The sequence below is a fragment of the Alosa alosa genome, chromosome 14, assembly GCF_017589495.1.
Source record: "Alosa alosa isolate M-15738 ecotype Scorff River chromosome 14, AALO_Geno_1.1, whole genome shotgun sequence".
NCBI classification, from domain to species: domain Eukaryota; kingdom Metazoa; phylum Chordata; class Actinopteri; order Clupeiformes; family Clupeidae; genus Alosa; species Alosa alosa.
Window position 1 is genome coordinate 21,602,728 of NC_063202.1, and position 17,878 is coordinate 21,620,605.

General features: G+C 45.0%; 2 protein-coding genes across 2 annotated transcripts in view; both read right to left on the bottom strand.

Annotated features, from left to right (window-relative positions):
• pigg (phosphatidylinositol glycan anchor biosynthesis class G) overlaps positions 1-10,671 on the bottom strand; it is a 100,353-nt gene extending 89,682 nt beyond the window's left edge. The window contains exons 1-2 of the mRNA XM_048262389.1: positions 10,040-10,671; positions 9,374-9,579 (exon numbers count right to left, since the gene is read on the bottom strand). Coding sequence (XP_048118346.1) covers positions 9,374-9,579; positions 10,040-10,193 — 360 coding nt within the window. The 5' untranslated portion in view covers positions 10,194-10,671. The remainder of the gene's footprint in view (positions 1-9,373; positions 9,580-10,039) is intronic.
• A 283-nt stretch (positions 10,672-10,954) lies between these two features.
• The window catches only part of LOC125306825 (cohesin subunit SA-1), a 28,704-nt gene continuing 21,780 nt past the window's right edge, over positions 10,955-17,878 (bottom strand). The window contains exons 26-32 of the mRNA XM_048262387.1: positions 16,618-16,751; positions 15,703-15,825; positions 15,012-15,172; positions 14,526-14,766; positions 13,029-13,118; positions 11,563-11,698; positions 10,955-11,256 (exon numbers count right to left, since the gene is read on the bottom strand). Of these exons, the coding sequence (XP_048118344.1) occupies positions 11,194-11,256; positions 11,563-11,698; positions 13,029-13,118; positions 14,526-14,766; positions 15,012-15,172; positions 15,703-15,825; positions 16,618-16,751 (948 nt within the window). The 3' untranslated portion in view covers positions 10,955-11,193. The remainder of the gene's footprint in view (positions 11,257-11,562; positions 11,699-13,028; positions 13,119-14,525; positions 14,767-15,011; positions 15,173-15,702; positions 15,826-16,617; positions 16,752-17,878) is intronic.

Sequence of the window (17,878 nt, forward strand, 5' to 3'; positions counted from 1 at the left end):
GGCATTTTTTTTTGTCTTATTGTCTTTTGTTTTTTGTCAATGTCTTGTATGTGGAGCGCTTTGGGTTGCACTTTGTGCATGTTAAATGCGCTATACTAAATAAAACTGACTTGACTTGACACACACACACATATCTCTACCATTACCAGGTGTCTAGCAGCCTCTGTTTGTGTTTTGGCTGCAGGCAGCAGTTGCTGCATCCTTGGCCATAATCACACTCTGCCCTGTAAAATCATGATAATCATCTAGTCTCCACAGCAGTGCTGCTGTAATAAGAGATTTTCCAAGACACTAAATCCAAGACAATTAACCCAGGATGTCTTTGCTGTGTGTGTGCATATGTGTGTGTGTGTGTTTATATACGTGCTCTTGGAATCACAAGCTCCATCCTTCATAATCAGTTGTTTTGTTTTCCCCTCTCCATCACTGTTGCCACCGATTCCCAGTCTGGTGTATGGAGTGACATTTCTCCTCATCCTTTGTGCTACTTGAGTTGTTGCTGTTCATTTAGAATGCCATTAGTCATGGTGGTTACTTAACAGACGCTGTTATTGGGTTGTCACCTCAAAGTGCACCGCGATTACGACGGCGGACCGCTCAAGCCCAAATCACGGCGACGGAACACTCTGGGCATCGGCTGCCTCATTAAGCTGAGATGCAAAGGCAATAAAGACGTCCCCTTTCTCCCCTTACTTTTCAGAGCTTTCAAAAACAGCTCACACACACACACACACACACACACACACACACACACACACACACACACACACACACACACACACACACACACACACACACACACACACACACACACACACACACACACACTGCCCTTTTATGTTCCACACGGCCTTCCTTGCTTGTGATTGTCGTTTTGTGCAGAAACACAGCACAATTAGAGCGTATTGCCTCTAACTGCAACAAATACCATCTGACATCTCTATGGTCCAGGATCTGACAGGGTGAAAAAGAAAACAAACAAAACAAATGTGAAAAGAAAGAAGAAGAGTAGGCTCATGCCTGCTTACAGAAGTGCCACTCATCATCATAGCATCTAGGCCGTGGGTAAGCCACTAAGCAGGCACGAATACTCCTGCTGAAGAGAAAGAAGGGCTCTCACATCTCCCCCAACTCACCCTCACACACAGCTTCACCCTCACACACACACATCTCCCCCAACACACCCTCACACACACCTCCTCAGCCACACACACACACACACACACACACACACACACACACACACACACAGAAAAAGAAAGCAGAAATGCTGGTCCAGCAGTGCTAGAGTCAGTACTCATACAGCATTTCATCAGCAGCTAGAGTCAGTACTAATGCAGCATTTCATCAGCAGTGCTAGAGTCAGTACTCATACAGCATTTCATCAGCAGCTAGAGTCAGTACTCACAGCATTTCATCAGCAGTGCTAGAGTCAGTACTCATACAGCATTTCATCAGCAGCTAGAGTCAGTACTCCCAGCATTTCATCAGCAGTGCTAGAGTCAGTACTAATGCAGCATTTCATCAGCAGCTCCCTCCTTCAGAAACGTCTGCAAACATGCAAATCTGGCGCCTGGAAAAGTTCCCACGGATATGCATTTTTGAAAGCTCCTGCAGTTAAAAATAACAAAGAGTCTTTTGAAGTGAGCACCCTGGACCGAAGCTCACTCAAGTCCTCAGGGGAGCCCCCGCGCTACTCTTAGAGAATCTCTCACACAGACTTCAAAAACCCACAAGAACTGTGGAATTTGCATGTCTTCACATAAGGACAAGTTGAATTTTTTTTTGTCTGGAACGATCACTTCATCCAGTATTTGAACCCGACACTGTTGTTCTCTCATTCAACAAACAGAACATCAGCAGTTTCGGTAGCAAGTCAAACAGTTTTCTCAAACAGAGAATAGTAATGCCTCTTCTACTCACAGGCGAGGCCCTATTTTGACTGCAATACAGCAGCACCTCAAGGCTTCAAAGAGTGGAAGGGGGGGGAAGTAAAGAAAAATAGAATCCAATGTGAAACCCATTGTTTACCTGACGCTGATAAAGCAAGCTGGGGGCTATGCCAACCACTGGGGGACCAAGAAAAAAAAACTACCAACTGCGAGCCTGGTTGCTGCTCTCCAGCATTTCTGTCGATTTCATCATAGATGAGGTGGGGGTCCCACTGACAATTAGCTTCAGCCTCTCCTGACTAGCAGTCAGGCAAGCAGGCAGCGACACACACACACACACACACATGTAATAGAGGAGCTCATAAGTTTTGGAGGATGCAGACCCTGGTGCACAACACACACACACGAGGAGTGAAGGAGATGGACAGCTCCGGAGGATGCAGGCCCTGGTGCACAACACACACACACACACACAAAGGCAAGGAGCAGGAGAGCACACACACACACACATAGGCTAGGAACAGGAGAACTGAGACACTGAGAGACTGAGAGAGAGACACACACACACACACACGTGCTAGGAGCTGGAGAGGATGCAGACCCTGGTGCCCAACACACACTGAGCCCCAGGGCCGGAATCCATGGAGATTCCCAGAGCACACAGACATAAAACAGCCTCTTTCAGACTCGGGCTGCTCACACTGGAGGCACTGAGAGAGAACATTACTACTCATTACGCAACAGCAGCACATGCAGCTCAAGGCACATCAGCAACATGGAAATCTCGACTTCTTTCAAAGATGCAAAGAGAAGGTAAAATCATCCAGAATGTTTTTTTACCCTTTCCACACACACACAAAACATGACAAAACCTTAGCCAGAGTACCTGAACAACACTATTCAGCCCAACTGAACTGCAGCTTCCATTTTCTAGACTACAGTAACTTCTGCAGCCACTCACGTACGTCAGTCTTCTCATGGAGCAAATTCCTTCCATGGTTCAAACCCTAACCTCAACCTTAAGCACCATTTTCAACCTTGTGTCATAGATATCAATACTGAAGCACAGGGGATCGCTCATCTTCTTTTCAGTCAGCTATTATTTTCCAGAGGATACCCTCTCTTCACAGTGAATGTCACATTGGCAGTGGCAACTTTTATAGCTCTTTTTGACCATTTCAATAAGAAATCCAGACTGGAAACACAGGAAATTTGCATTTAATCATCTGATGTGCATAAAAATTCAGTTCGCTAGAGGGGGTGGATTAATTCTCGATTAGCATAAGGTGTGATGCGATCAAAGTTTATGGAAACAGTTTATCTGCATGCATAATCACTGCCTTTATACCTACAACTATGTGTTTCCATAAACTTTACACTGACGAGTCCGACCGTAGGTTTTGATCCCACAGCTTTTTAGCTCTTCCCTTGATTAGGAGAATTTCACGTATGCACATTTTCTTTAGCCAGGTTTTCACAAATAAGCATACTGTAGAATATGTGAACATGCTGAATGGTAACCTGATCTTGACTAGATGACTTTCATTACATCAGTCCCCATGTCACAGTCTTCAGGTGTGTCACCATTCCCGCACCCAGGATTCCCCCCTAGGCATGAGTCCCACTCCGTGACATCAGAGCGGGATGGGGTACTGAGGCACAGAGATTCATCATCTTTTCAGTCAGCTACTGTCTACATCCCTATCTACATCCCACACACCCCATTAACCCACCCCTCCATACACACACACCCACCCACCCACACACCAGTCAGCAGTCAGCTACTGTTTTCCAGCGGATGCCCTACCTCTCTCATGGGGCATGTCATAACCCATGACATACAAACTGAACTGAAGCCTCCATGTCACAGCGATTCATCACTGTCAAGTTCACAAACATTCTAACATAGTCCTCTCTACCTCTACCCACGATATGTTAAATCTAACTTAACTTCAGCATTCACGCTAAAAAGATAACATGCCTAACCCACATTTGCCCCGACTACGTTGTGGGTGACATTAGTGGTGGCATCAGTCTGGCCCAGGAGGACATGCCGATCTGAAGCAGTGTGCACGTCACAGTAGCTATCAGGAGTGTCACCGCTGCCCTGCCCGTCCAGACCTCCCCCGCTGGTGCAAATCCCAATCCGTGACATCAGAGAGGGCAGACAGGCTTGACCACCTCTGCGCCGCACTGCTGGGGACTTAATGAGGATGACGCGCAGACTGACCCCGATGGAGCGGGAGTCACGTCACACCATGCGTGAAATGTGAGCTGGGAGCACGGGACAGCGTGGGGGCATGGGCGGAAGGATAGTACAGAGGTGTGTGTGTGTGTGTGTATGTGTATGTGTATGTGTATGTGTGTGTGTGTGTGTGTGTGTGTGTGTGTGTGTGTGTGTGTGTGTGTGTGGGGGGGGGGGCTAAGCAGAGCAGGGCAGAGCCGAGTGGGGCGGTGATTCAAATCCATCACACGGCCAAAGCCCTGGGATCTGAGGGATCTTATTTCAAGGTCTGGGGCTCTGTGCGGCGTGCGGCGTGCTGCGTGAGGTGGCGGTTGGCGCGCCGAGCATCTTAATTCAGGGGGCGCCGTCCCGCTGCCGGGGCCGCAGACACAAGGCCGGATGTGGGCATCAGTCAAGCTGTTTTTTGGGTTTTTTTCAGACCTGTCCAAGAGTGTCAGCTGTCAACAAACAACATCAACAACAAAGCAAATGACAGATGGTAGGAGAAACAGAGAGAAGCAACAGGGAAAATGGAGAGAGAGAGAGAGAGAGAGAGAGAGAGAGGGAGGGAAAGATGGGAGAGAGCAGAGAAAGACACGAGATTGTGAGGAAGACAGCAGGCTGGGGAGTATGAAAGAGGATGAGGATGTGGTGTGAAAGATAAAAGGACAGAAGAGAGAAAAGGAGAGGAGAGGAGAGGGGGAAGAGGAAAGGGTAGTTTGCGACCAAATGAGAGAGCAGCTGTAGAAAAGGACAGAAAGCCAGAAAAAAAAAAAAAAAAAAAAAGAGAATGACTCAAATATGCCAGAGGCTTTTGACGTGTGGCACACCTGGCCTGGACGACACTTTTGGCACCTGAGAGCAGCTACAACTGCACTGGGGCATGGGGCAACAGACACCTGTCAAATCCACCACCCCAGTCATGCTTAGGACGGAGGACATAGAGCACCTCAGCCAGCCCGGGGTGATTCACAGATCCTCTCCCATCCAGACAGCCCGTTTCCCTTCACCGCCAGCGGCTCCATCCTTTCAGACCTCCTTCTGTTGTTCCCACCGCGGCTGCCTGCCTTCACCGACTACTCACCCAGAGAATGTGCATGATTGCCCACACGTGTAATAAGCTACAGGGTAATCACCGGGAACGCAAAGACAGGCACGAAACTGAAATAGACCCGTGCACAAATCCTGACAGGTACACAAACCAAGTGGAGCGGGGAGGCGGCAGATCATCTGATGAAGGGATTCTCATCTAGAATATCAACATTTTTGGCAGCAACATTAAACTGTCTTGACACTGTTATTCTGAAAAAAAGGAAATAGCAACTGCAAGGCATGGGAGCTTTCCTCATAAGTCTATGCCTTAATCACCACCCAAACAACTTTTCTTTCCGCCCCACCCTTCATACTGCTGACATTTCATTAGTGTCACTCAAAAGGGACAGAGGATACCATAAAGCACAAAGGGAAAAAACTGCAGGCAGAGAGAGAGGTAGAAAACATCTCCATGTCCTTCCTACTAATCCATACAGTGTGTGTGTGTGGGTTTTTTTTTCAGTCACGACTTACCCTCTGAAAGAAATACAAAACATACTGCTTGAAATGCTTTTAAAAGGCTCTGCTAGTCAACATGATGCTTTAATAGACCAAAATTCAGTGATCTAATCACACTAACTATGTAGCATTCAAACAGAGAAAATTGGTCTTCTTTTCCCCTCAAGTAAAGTATTATCAAATGCTGTCTTTCAAAAGCACCTCTTTCATCAGAGACTATTATGACTAGTAGGCGGCATTACATTCTGTGTCAAAGAGCCATGACAGCTTTTTAATCAGACCTTCCAGTATTAAGCAAAACACTTAAAAATACTATCAGAGAAGGAACACAATTATGCCTTTGCCCAGAGAGATCATGTGCCTTAGCAACAGCAGTTTCCTTTAATTTACCGACATTGAACCACACCTGGGCGACCCAGCTTAGAGTAGGCCATCCAACTAACCATCCATCCATCTCACAGCCAATGAAGTGGCAAAGACACTGAAAGATACTGAAAGAGACATGGTGCAATGCCTGGGCCATCACAACAAACTGCCCACTTTATCAGAACAAATGGTAGACAATGGCTCTTTTCAATCACTCAGTCACCCCTGCGTGGAAAACACTCCAGTCCTGCAGAGCTTTGGGGACTGCAGTTATTGCCTTGGGGTGCTGCGGCAGGCTACGCCTTTCAGGGGAAATAACACTCTGCGTTCTTCACTTGCGGTGGAACAGAAGCCTTGCTCGAGTAATGAATTGAGAGCTGGCTGAAACAAGTGGCCAAAGTAGCTGTTACACAGGGAAACAGCAGACACTGGCAACCAGCCCCCTGAAAGAATGAAAAACAGACGGAGAAGGTAGTACATGCACAACACGGAGCGGAAATGTCTTCAGACGGCAGACAGTAAGTAAGTACAGTCTATCTTGCATTGTCTACACTGAACATGCACCAGGCATTTCATTTGGCTGCCAAACGTTTTGCCATGTGCGGTATTCTTAGAAAACACGGACAAATGAAAGAACTGAGAGCAATGACCCATAAAATGAGCTAAAGGAATGAATAGAAAGGAAAGAACTGTCTGTTCTTTGACCCAGACTTCAAAAGTCTGCAAAAATAGACAGCAATTTCACCTCTGACAATGGCATAAACTGCACACAATCATATTCCTGCACACCTCCTCACAGATGTGACTCTGGCTCAGCAAAAATAGACAGTGGTCAACTTTAGACTTTTTCAACTAGTTTACCTTTTGAAAGCATGAGAATCTACACAACTGGACTCAAGTCAAGTATGTTGGCTGAATGCTGTGCAATTTTCGAGCTGCACCATGTAGCTGAATTTACCAATTCAATACCAATACGTCATGATCTTTTCCTTTCCTTTAATCAGTGATGTCATTTGAGCCTTTGAACCCAAAATATGTAATGGCTAAAGTTGCTTAATGTGGTAATTTATTAAATAATCTCTTTTGTCACCCTATTACAGATCTTTTTTTTTCAGATTTCATTTTCAGATACTGTACTGTACTGAGTACTGTGTGAAATGGAGCCAGGAACTGAAAACAGCCAGCCAGCAAGTTGTTGATTCAATGAGGACTAAAATGTGGGTTAGTTGGCCGAGCCACGTCTATTTATGTTAAAACAAACAAACAAACAAACAAACAAAAAAACTGCAGTGACAAGTCTGCGCATCCTTGGCTTCTTTCTGTGACTAAACCTAAACCTATATCGCCACCTGCTGGCACATTCTAGTTCTGAATCATTCAGTGGTTTAAGGCAGTGGTTCTCAACCTTTTTTCAGTGTTGTACCCCCCGTGAAATATTTTTTCAGTCAAGTACCCCCTAACCAGCGCAAAGCATTTTTAGTTGAGAAAAAAAGACTTAAAACGGAGCACTGTGCCATCAGTGTCTAATTTATTAAACTTTGGAACTAATAAACACATACACATACAACTTATATTTTCCTGAAATATTTATTAAATAATTGTTTTTTAAGTATTTTTGCATGGATTCTACTTTTTAAATATATGCATATTTTAACCCTTTTTTAGGGCATTTTCACTACCTCTATTCATAAGGATTTATTCTGGTCATTGTAAATGCCACACACACATATTATATATTGTTTTTTCCGGCAGAGTCTAGGCTATCCAGATCTGCCATCATTTCATGTATTAGTACTAGCATTGATTTTATTTAGATTTTTAAAGAATTAAAATATAAAAAGCGTATTATAAAAACGTATTATATTTTTACATGTATCTCACCACAGCAAGCTCATGGCTCTACATGCATTTCATGTGTGTGTAGGGCAGACTGTCCTGAATCTGGCAATATCATTGCCATGGTGGATTCTCTGGGGCTGAGCAATTTACAGACATATGTGGTGTGCGCCTTACAGAAATAAATGCCATTTTTTTTATTTAGTGATTAAAAATGACCTCTCTGCGCTCCATATCTGGAACACGAACTGATCTGACCTGACTTGATCCGAGTTTACGTCTGTGTGCCTGTCTGCACTCATGATTCTCTACAACTTTTTACTGCGTTGCCATGAACAAAGTAAAGGCAAAAAGGTGTTTCTTTGACAAACAGATTGGGATGCAATGTGAGCCTTGAATTGGATGCCATGCAGGAATTTGCTAGGATCTCAAAACCGGATTATGAACATTCTTTGCCATAGAGAAACACACAATAGCGTTGGATTATAAACATGCTTTGCCACAAAAACAGACAAAAACGTGAGGTAAGTCAAGCTATATGAAGTTATTATTTTGCTGTCACTTCGTCTGTTTTATAACCCAGAAGGATGTACTTGGTATCAAATGATCGCTCTGTGTCTCCTCATTCATCTGATATGCTTGCCATATCTATGCGTTCACGGGTTTCGCGAGTCATTCAAATGAGAGTAATGGGTGCGCAGGTGAACGCAGAGACTGTAAATGATGCAATTTGATTTAATTTCATGATTTTTTTTAATCTTCATACTTTAACGTACAGACAAGTGCGTGGTCTCGTTGGAAAGCCCCACTTCTGCTCTGTCACACAATAAAGGTTTCTATGAACAGTTGCGGCGCAATGTAACAGAGAAGAAAGGGTGTGTTTTTTGACACACTTTGCGTCAATCGGTTTCTAAGGGTTAAAATCTCACGTACCCCCAGGGGTACGCGTACCACCATTTAAGAACCACTGGTTTAAGGCATTGGTTCTCAAAGTGGGGTCCGCAGCACATTGTCAGGAGGTCCCTGACAAAGTTTGCTACAAAATATGAAATTGTCCTATATGGCGAAAAATGTTACAGTATCAGTATTTGCCCAATTGATCTGCTGATATGTTACATCAATACGTCAAAACATTTTACTATTAAATAACCGCCAACAAAATGAAAGTTATGTGAAGCAAACACTATGTGGCCTATAGGCCTACATTTGACAAAGAAACAACAATCCTTAAAAAAAAAAAACTACATACTGTCAAAGTTTGCTAGCATGATTATATTAGCTCTCTATGTTTTTAAAATACATATAACATAAGCATCTAACAGAAAGGCTCTACAGGCTCTACAGTTACATGATTAACTTATTAAGTTTTATGTGTTGCGATTATGAGGGGTCCTTGGAGAATTTTTCACTCCATGAGGGGTCCCCGGCCAGTTTGAGAACCCCTGGTTTAAGGAAATGGTACTGGGCAATTTGGCCAGAAAAAGAGACTAAATCAACACCTCACCTTGATCCTTGGCATTGTGACAGTAGGCGGTCTAGCCTTGGCCACAAAACTGTGAGTGGACCCTCGCTCCACCAGGTGCCTTGTGTATGGCATGTATTTTTTTCCATTGGGTCCAAACACAAAATCCTCTCTGAGGGCATCGATCAGTACTATCACCACCCTTTTAAACAGAGGCGGGGGGACTTTGGATGAATTAGGACCATTCCCTGCACAAAAAGAAATGAGTTTAGTTAATGCATATATATAACCAATTTGCTTATGATTAGGTCCCTAGATAAAAACACAGAATATGGGTTTGGAGCTTTAACGTCATCAGACAACCACAATAAAAAATATCTTGATTTCCTCTTTATTCTTAGCCTAATGTTGTCTGTATGTGTGTGTGTGTGTGGATACACAATTGCTTCCAAATACACAAAACCTCTAATGCAAGTCAATCACCAATTCAAGAACACAAAAAACCCCCTAAAACATCACTCTCGCTTAGTTATGGTCGTCATGAAACGGGACAGCATACTGTAAGCAATATAACATGAGTAGGAGTGGGTTTGATAAAAGATATTGCCACGGCTGTAATTCTCTATATCTCTACACAGTCGTTAGACAGCATACAGCAACTGGATACAGGAAATGCAGTTACACCTGGAAACACAGGTGGATAGCTACCTGCCAAGGGTTCAGCTGGCAGGTCAGACAGTTTATTCTTAGATGAGAAAGATGATTTGACAGGGACGGGGAAAAATCCTCTTAAGAACAGGGCAAGGCCCAATAACTCAAATATGAGGCAAAACGACGCAAAAACGGACGAACTGACTTTCATTATGGCAACTATAACCTACTTCCTTGCTGGACAATCTAGCTCAAGACACAGGATATCTTAGCTAGCTAGTTTGATTAATTTGACAGTTCAACATAAACTAGCGTGTTGTTTCGTTCAATTACTATTACCCTTGCACATTAATGCCACAATGACTGACAACATCAGCAAATGTACGACATATAATAGACCAGTGGCATGCTTTTAAAAAGAGTAAAAACAACACGCAGTGATGCTTTAAACGGAGTTAACGTTAGCATTCAACTTAATCCCTCCACAGCAACAGCAACGTCGGTAACCAGCAGTGGCATCGGCATATCCAGCAAAGAGCGCCTTTCTATTATACAATTGTCCCCTTCTGTCGGTTTGAGGACTGCAATTCAAACGACTCTGTTTATTTTAAAAGCACCGTGTGATTTATACGAAATGTATTAAACTGGATGCAAATACAAATTGGAACCATAGATTGGAACAGGTGGTACTTCCGTGTTGTTACGAACTAAGGGTAGGAAGTAGGGTTAAAATTATTGGCGTCGTGTTGATTCGCGAATGTAAAATAGACCTTCTAGCGACATCTGCTGGGGGGAAAAGGCTTCTATCCACACGCCAACACATGGCCAGAAAGAGTGCTGTTGCTTGTTTTCAGTTAACAGCTCATGCTGAAGCAGTAATCATCATGTAATCGTTCTCCCCGTTGTGAAACAATCTGTTGCAGCACCAAGACAACAGACACAAGGCATTTTTACCCAAAAGGAATGCTTTAATTACAAACGTAACAGAGGTACACAGTCAAATGAGAAATTAAATCAACATTAACCTTAACTAATGGAACAATTATATGCAAAAGTCATATAATAAAGAACAGGCAAATAAGTATAAATACTGAATATATAGCCTATACACTGGATTATTCATAAGAAATAAGGCAATAAACTATTTTTAACAGTTCACTTTTGAATGAGTTTATTTGGTGTAACTCCATCCTTTTGCATCAGCTCAAGTCTCAGTCAAAGAGTTCCTCTAGTATGGAGGGAAACGTTGGGTGGCTGGAGTGGCGATTGGTAGGCTGGGTGTCGGGATGTTGGAGGATAAAGAGAAGAGAATCATTAAGATACTCCTTGGGTACAGACAGGGTAGCATCACACCATGATCTATTTTTTTCCCTTTTACAACTGAACTGAGCATGGTTATTATGATTTATAAACAAACTATGACCAATGGGTAAAGACTGCAGTAGGAATTGTACTTTTTTGTAAACTTATCTTCAGACTGAATATGAACCAATGACTATATTTACAATTATTGATATGAACTATTCAATCAATCAACTCTGGTGTGATTATTTTGTTTAGACAGTTGAGTTGAACCTCACCAGTGCCATGGACATGTCATCATCTGATTCCTCCTCGAACTCCTCTATCTCTGGTTCCTCCTCCTCCTCCTCCTCCTCTTCCTCCTCTGGTTCCTGGATCTCATCCTCATCTTTGTCCTCTTCAATCAAACTAAGCCTATAGGATTAAATGATGAGTACACACAGAGTTAGAGAGAGTGAGGCTGTTTACTAGCCTGGCTCTGCCTGTCTACGTACACAGAGTTAGAGAGTGAGGTTGTTTACTAGTCTGGCTCTGCGCCGCTTAATTTCATTTCGCTTCAGTAGTAGTCTGGCACAGATGTACGTTCAACAGATTTCTTGTGGAGAAAACCAACCGAGAGCCACCAACCAGCGAACAGAGGGCGTGGCTGAGAGTGATTACGTTACACCGACATGAACTTTGAATTTGCTACACACGTCCCAGCCTCTTTTTCGGGGAAAGCATAGTCCGCTTGGATTGATTGGAAACCTATGGGGCTACATCAACGTGGAGAGTGAAAATTAGGGTGAGAGTGAGGGCTTATATTTATTAAATCTTTGAGCAAACGTGAATAAAAGGCATAAAATAAGGTTGGTGTGAGTTATCTGTGTGTACATGGGATTTAGGCGACCTTTACATTTCTATTTTTAGCTCTTTCCAGTTTACTAACAGGACTGTCACGAACAAAGTCAGTCGAGCTGTCTGTGGGTTTGGCAAGCTTAACTTTACATGTCATATATACAGTAGATATACTGAAGTTCCACAGTTAGCTAGTTAGCAAGCTAACGGTTTTACATGGGAGGTTATGGTAATTTAAGTGTTAGCTACAAGCTAAATTTGTCCTCTACACTGGGGTATTGGGAGCAAATTAGGTTGGTAATGTATGTAGTTTTGGCATGAGTCAGTTACATATTTCTTATACATATAACCGTTAGTAAAAGGATTGAATGTCCTATGAATTAATAACTAAATGAAACATGTCAGACTTTTTCCCGTAGAGGATCGTAGTCAAGAGTCTGGTTCACAAGGCTAGTTGTTTATGGCTTTTTACTTTATGGCTTCTTATTACTGTTAATCTACTTTTTAAAATTGCTGTGACACATATCACAGTGTATGACATTTCACTCTGTATTTCAAGCAAGTTGAGCCTTAATGAGACAGAGGGGACAGTGTGTGTGTGTGTGTGTGTGTGTGTATGTGTGTGTGTGTGTGTGTGAGTGAGTGAGAGAGAGAGGCGGTGTGTGGGTGGCAGGAAAAAGAAGGGAAGAGAGCCGGAGAGTGAGAACCCCTGAGGGTCTGTGAGTGTGTGTGTGTGTGTGTGTGTGTGTGTGTGTGTGTGTGTGTGTGTGTGTGGCGGTGAGTGGGTGGCAGGAAAAAGAAGGGAAGAGAGCCGGAGAGTGAGAACCCCTGAGGGTCTGTGAGTGTGGAGGTGTGTGTGTGTGTGGCAAGAAAGGCGTGCGTTTCTGACGTGGGAGGGCAGACTCACAGATCCAGCTGAGAGCTGATGTCACCGGAGACAGAGGAGGAGCCATGAGCCTGACGCTTCCTGCTGGACACAGTCTTGCGCTGCAGGGAGCTACGGGGGGTCACAGAGAGGAGGAATAGTGTGTATGAGGGACAGACAGAAACACTAACATAAACTAAATACAGCGTCTGCTTCTGTGAGTGTGTGAGCGTGCCTGATACTTCCGACTGCAGAATGTGAGTATGATTTATGTGTGCCATTGTCAGAAGCTTGCCTGAGTGTATGTCGGTGAATATGTGTGTCTTTTGACTGTGAGGTATGTACATGTATTATGGATGTCTAAGTGTAAGTGAGTGTATGGCTCTGTTCGAAACGGAAGACAGCTGACTGCTGCCTCCCTCCCTAAATAGAGAGCTGTCTCACTAGACATGACTTTGGATTGAATGCATATTTTAAAAATGAGCGTTGCCATTTAACCCAAATGCCCCAGCAGCAGCACGGGAGAGGAGAGCTTATCTGACAGAAGAGTTGCATTGTCTGTAGTGAGGTAATGTTAGATTACATTGCAAAAATATCACCATGCATTCATAACCTTGTGATTCAGTGAGAATGATCCCAAAACATCAAAAAGTATGTCTTTGTGACATTTCTGTATTACATTTTGTCAAGAAGAAAAATAAATAGCAAACTGTTCCCAACTGAACAGTCCTTATAGTGCTGTAAACCGCTCCTGGCTGCGCCTGGCAAATCCGCCATCATAATAACAATCCGCAAGAGCGCCTGTTGTTAAAGGCAATATGACATGACGCTCTGATTGGTTTACTGCACGTTACGCCCAAACCACACCCATGATTAATGTAGCTACTTCAGACCACCCCATTTTAGATTTGTGTCGGGCGCAACAGTCGTTTATCCCGCTGGTAAAATAGCAACAGCGCCCAAGATCCACCCACAAATCTACTTGCGCTTTGCGTTTGATACTTGCGTTACATCATTACAATAGCGCCATTCAACAGATTCAGCAGCCATTACCGATGTCATCCGCCATTTTTGTTTACTTTTCACAGCTGTTTCAGACGTTGCCGCAAAGGATTATGGGTGATAGGGAGCATGAAGTGTGCATCGATGTTGCCTTCAAAAACGACCGTTATTCGGGAAATCTAAGATGGTTTTTTCGATTTTGAACCGCACCTGCTGCCTCGCTCCCCAGTTAGACATTTTAAAAGGCAGCAGTTTTTACTGTTTCGAACAGGGTCTGTGTATCCATGTTCTGTATGTAATGTATGTTCTGTATGTATGTGTGTTTGTATGCGTGTGTGAATGTGAGTGTGAGTGTGTATGCGCTTCTTTGTCTACCTGTGTGTGTTTGTGTGGGAGTGTGAGTGTGTATGCACTTCTTTGTCTACCTCTGTGTGTGTGTGTGTGTGTGTGTGTGTGTGTGCGTGCGCTTCTTTGTCTACCTGTGTGTGTGTGTGTGTGTGTGTGTGTGTGTGTGTGTGTGTGTGTGAGAGCAAGTACCTTTCCTCAAACTCGTCCTCTGACTCTCTCTCTGAGATGGGCTGCTCTGATGGCTGCAGGGACTCTCGGTCTGGGCTGTAGGCCCTGATGGAGCCGGCGGAGGCTGAGCCGTGCTCGGAGGCCTGGAGCCCCTGGAGCCCCGGCCCCTTGCGCTGCACCGTGGACGTCAGCATGGGGGTGGCCAGCTGGCCAATGCTGCTGTCGCCCAACAGGGAGCTTTCGGTGACGCTTCGCACTGAACCTGCACCTCATGCATGCACACACACACACACACACACACACACAAGGAAGCACACACACACAGACAGACAGGTAGACACACACACCAGTTTCTATCTGTAAATCTACTCCAACAAAATGCCTTAAGCATCCGCTAAAAGACCTGAGCTTTGGATGTACTATCAAAAGTGTCTGTGAGGAGAGAGCATTGAAGAGTGACTCCCAGAAGGGGGCGCTGGTGTCTTGGCTGTGCTGAGCTGAGCTGACCTGGTCTGGAGCTGCGGCGTGGGCGCTTGGCTCTGGGGCTTGCCGTGCGAGAGGGCGGCGGGTCCTCGGGCCCTCGGGCCGCCCCCGACTGCAGAGAGCGCTCATACATCTTCAGCCACGGGCTCCTGACCGACACGCCCGCCTGCTTCAAATACTCCAGTCTGGGAGAGGGGACACACAGAAGACAGACAGGCAGACAAGCAGGCAGACAGACAGACAAACAGGAAGACAGACAAGCAGACAGACAGACAGGAAGACAGACAAGCAGGCAGACAGACAGACAAGCAGACAGAGAAGCAGACAGACAGACAGACAGACAGGAAGACAGACAAGCAGACAGACAGACAGACAGGAAGACAGACAAGCAGGCAGACAGACAGACAAACAAGCAGACAGAGAAGCAGACAGACAGACAAGCAGATAGGAAGACACGCAGGCAGACAGACAATCAGGCAGACAGACAAACAGACACACAGGCAGACAGGAAGACAGGCAGACATGGAAAATGAGATTGTCAATGACGAGGGACCTGTACAATTAACGGCATTCTATGTTCCTATGTGAGCATCTGTGCGTTTCATTATGTCTGTGATGGGAGTGGGGTGGGGTGGGGGTGTGTATGTCTGTGATGGGAGTGGGGTGGGGTGGGGGGTGTGTATGTCTGTGATGGGAGTGGGGTGGGAGCACTCACAGCTGCTGACGGTCCTGCCGCATGAGCTTGAAGCTGAACTCGCTGAGTACTTCCAGGAAGGCCAGGTTGGGTGGTGATCCGTTTCCCTCAACCCCGCCACGCAGGGCAAATTGGATGCCATCTCTAGCAAAGAAAGGAAGAGTTGGACAGGTTGGGACAGGCAGGCATAGAGAACATGGGTCACACACACACACACTCACAGCACACAAATGGCCACTGACTGGAGGAGTAGGAGACAGGTGGCCAGATAATCAAAGACATGTAAGTAGGCGTGTTGGGCAGGGGATGGCGGGCAGCCTGCCAAAGCCGGACAGAAAAAGACAGACAGACCAACGGGTGAGTTTTAGACAACTCACCCACAAGCAGACAAAGAAAGAGGTGGTTGTCAGACCCCTGGTTTTCAGGAGGAAAGACAGAGACAGGAGGACAGCTACATGTACTGTATGTGTGTGTGTGTGTGTGTGTACGCACTGGTGGAGGGTGAGAAGAGAAACACACTGCCAGAATGACAGGTACACGGAGAGAAGACAGGAAGAGTAAAACAAACACACAGACAGGCAGCCGATAATCAATAACACAGACAGACAGGCAGATAAACAGGCTATCAGACAAACCTGAAGACATAAAGACAGACTGTCAATCAATCAGATATACAGGTAGGGTTGTAAATAAAGGGTTGTGACAGGTACACACACACACACACACACACACACACACACACACACACACACACACACAGGCAGTGAGTAAGTGAGACACGCACTGATGCAGTGCTAGGAGAGGCTGGGGTGGATTTAAATGTTGGCAGACACGCCGGCAGAAAGAGACACACACATACAAACATGTGTGTGTGTGTGTGTCCGTGAGTGTGTGTGTGTGCGTGTGTTTGTGTGTGTGTGTGTTGTATGTACGCACTGGTGGAGAGTGAGAAGAGGCTTGCGGATGAGGTGCAGGTTGATGCCGAAGCTCATGGCGTGCCGTCTGGCCACCTCCCTCAGCTCCACAAACTCCTGACGTGTGTGCTGCTCATCTCCTAGGGCTGTAAACATCTGAGACACACACACACAAACACCCATGCAAGCACACACACACACACACACACACACACAGGCATGTTCTCTCTCACACACACACACACACACACACACAGGACGGAAATTAGCACGCACCACCAGCTAAATACGGGTGAATTTGTGACCTGTCGGGTGAATTTGGTCACTCACCAGCCAGGGTGGTGGGTAAATAGATGAAGCTAGCATAGCACAAATATACAGACAGATACACTATAGTACAGTCATTTTTATGAAAATAAAATACAAACATTTCTCGTAGGATCATGTAATGTTACCAGCAGTAGCCTATAATGGGTAAATCGCACTGATTTGAAGTTACTGTACCTACAATGACTACCAGTGAGCGGCCGTCTACCCCACAGCATTAAGAAACTGCCACAATGCTTTTGTCTGGTACTGTTACACTTATTTCAGAATGACTGCATAAACATAAACCTAGCAAGAGGAGCTGCGTTTAATCTTCACAGGCTAAAATTCTCACACAGATAGTTCTCTTTTGAAGTGGCACACTGTTGAGCATTTATAGGCTACTTGCGCTGCTGTGTCAGTAGGTCTGCTGAGCTACCCCTGTTACTCATACCATTTCAGTTATACATGCACTGAAATAACGCCCGCACATCTGCCCTTTTCATTTTTCACATTCCACTGAAGAAGATTTACATCTCCTTCTTTAGATACAGTCATCCTCCTGTATGCCAAGGTCAGGCACGCACGGTGACGGCACAGAGCTTCATTTCCATAGATCATCCAAGCATTACTCTAGCACACTCAAAACTCTCTAAAGATAAAAAGCGATATGTTACTGGAGATCGCTTCTCAACCGCAACCAATCAATTCATACCTCACCATGTCATTTATCGATCGGCTTTATTGACCAAAAGGGTTGCTGAGGTCCTGAAAGGCATCTTTTCACACTGAAGGCATCGCTAAGAAGGCTTTTAATAATGCCAATAACTTAGACCCAGAGGCGCTCGGCTCGCACACCCACTCACTCCCCGAGCCGCTCACTGACTCCTGTTAAATACTCAAACACTCATCTCCATAAACATGAGATCATCAGAGACACGGATATGAAACTATAGGCGGGGTCCTGGGGGACGAAG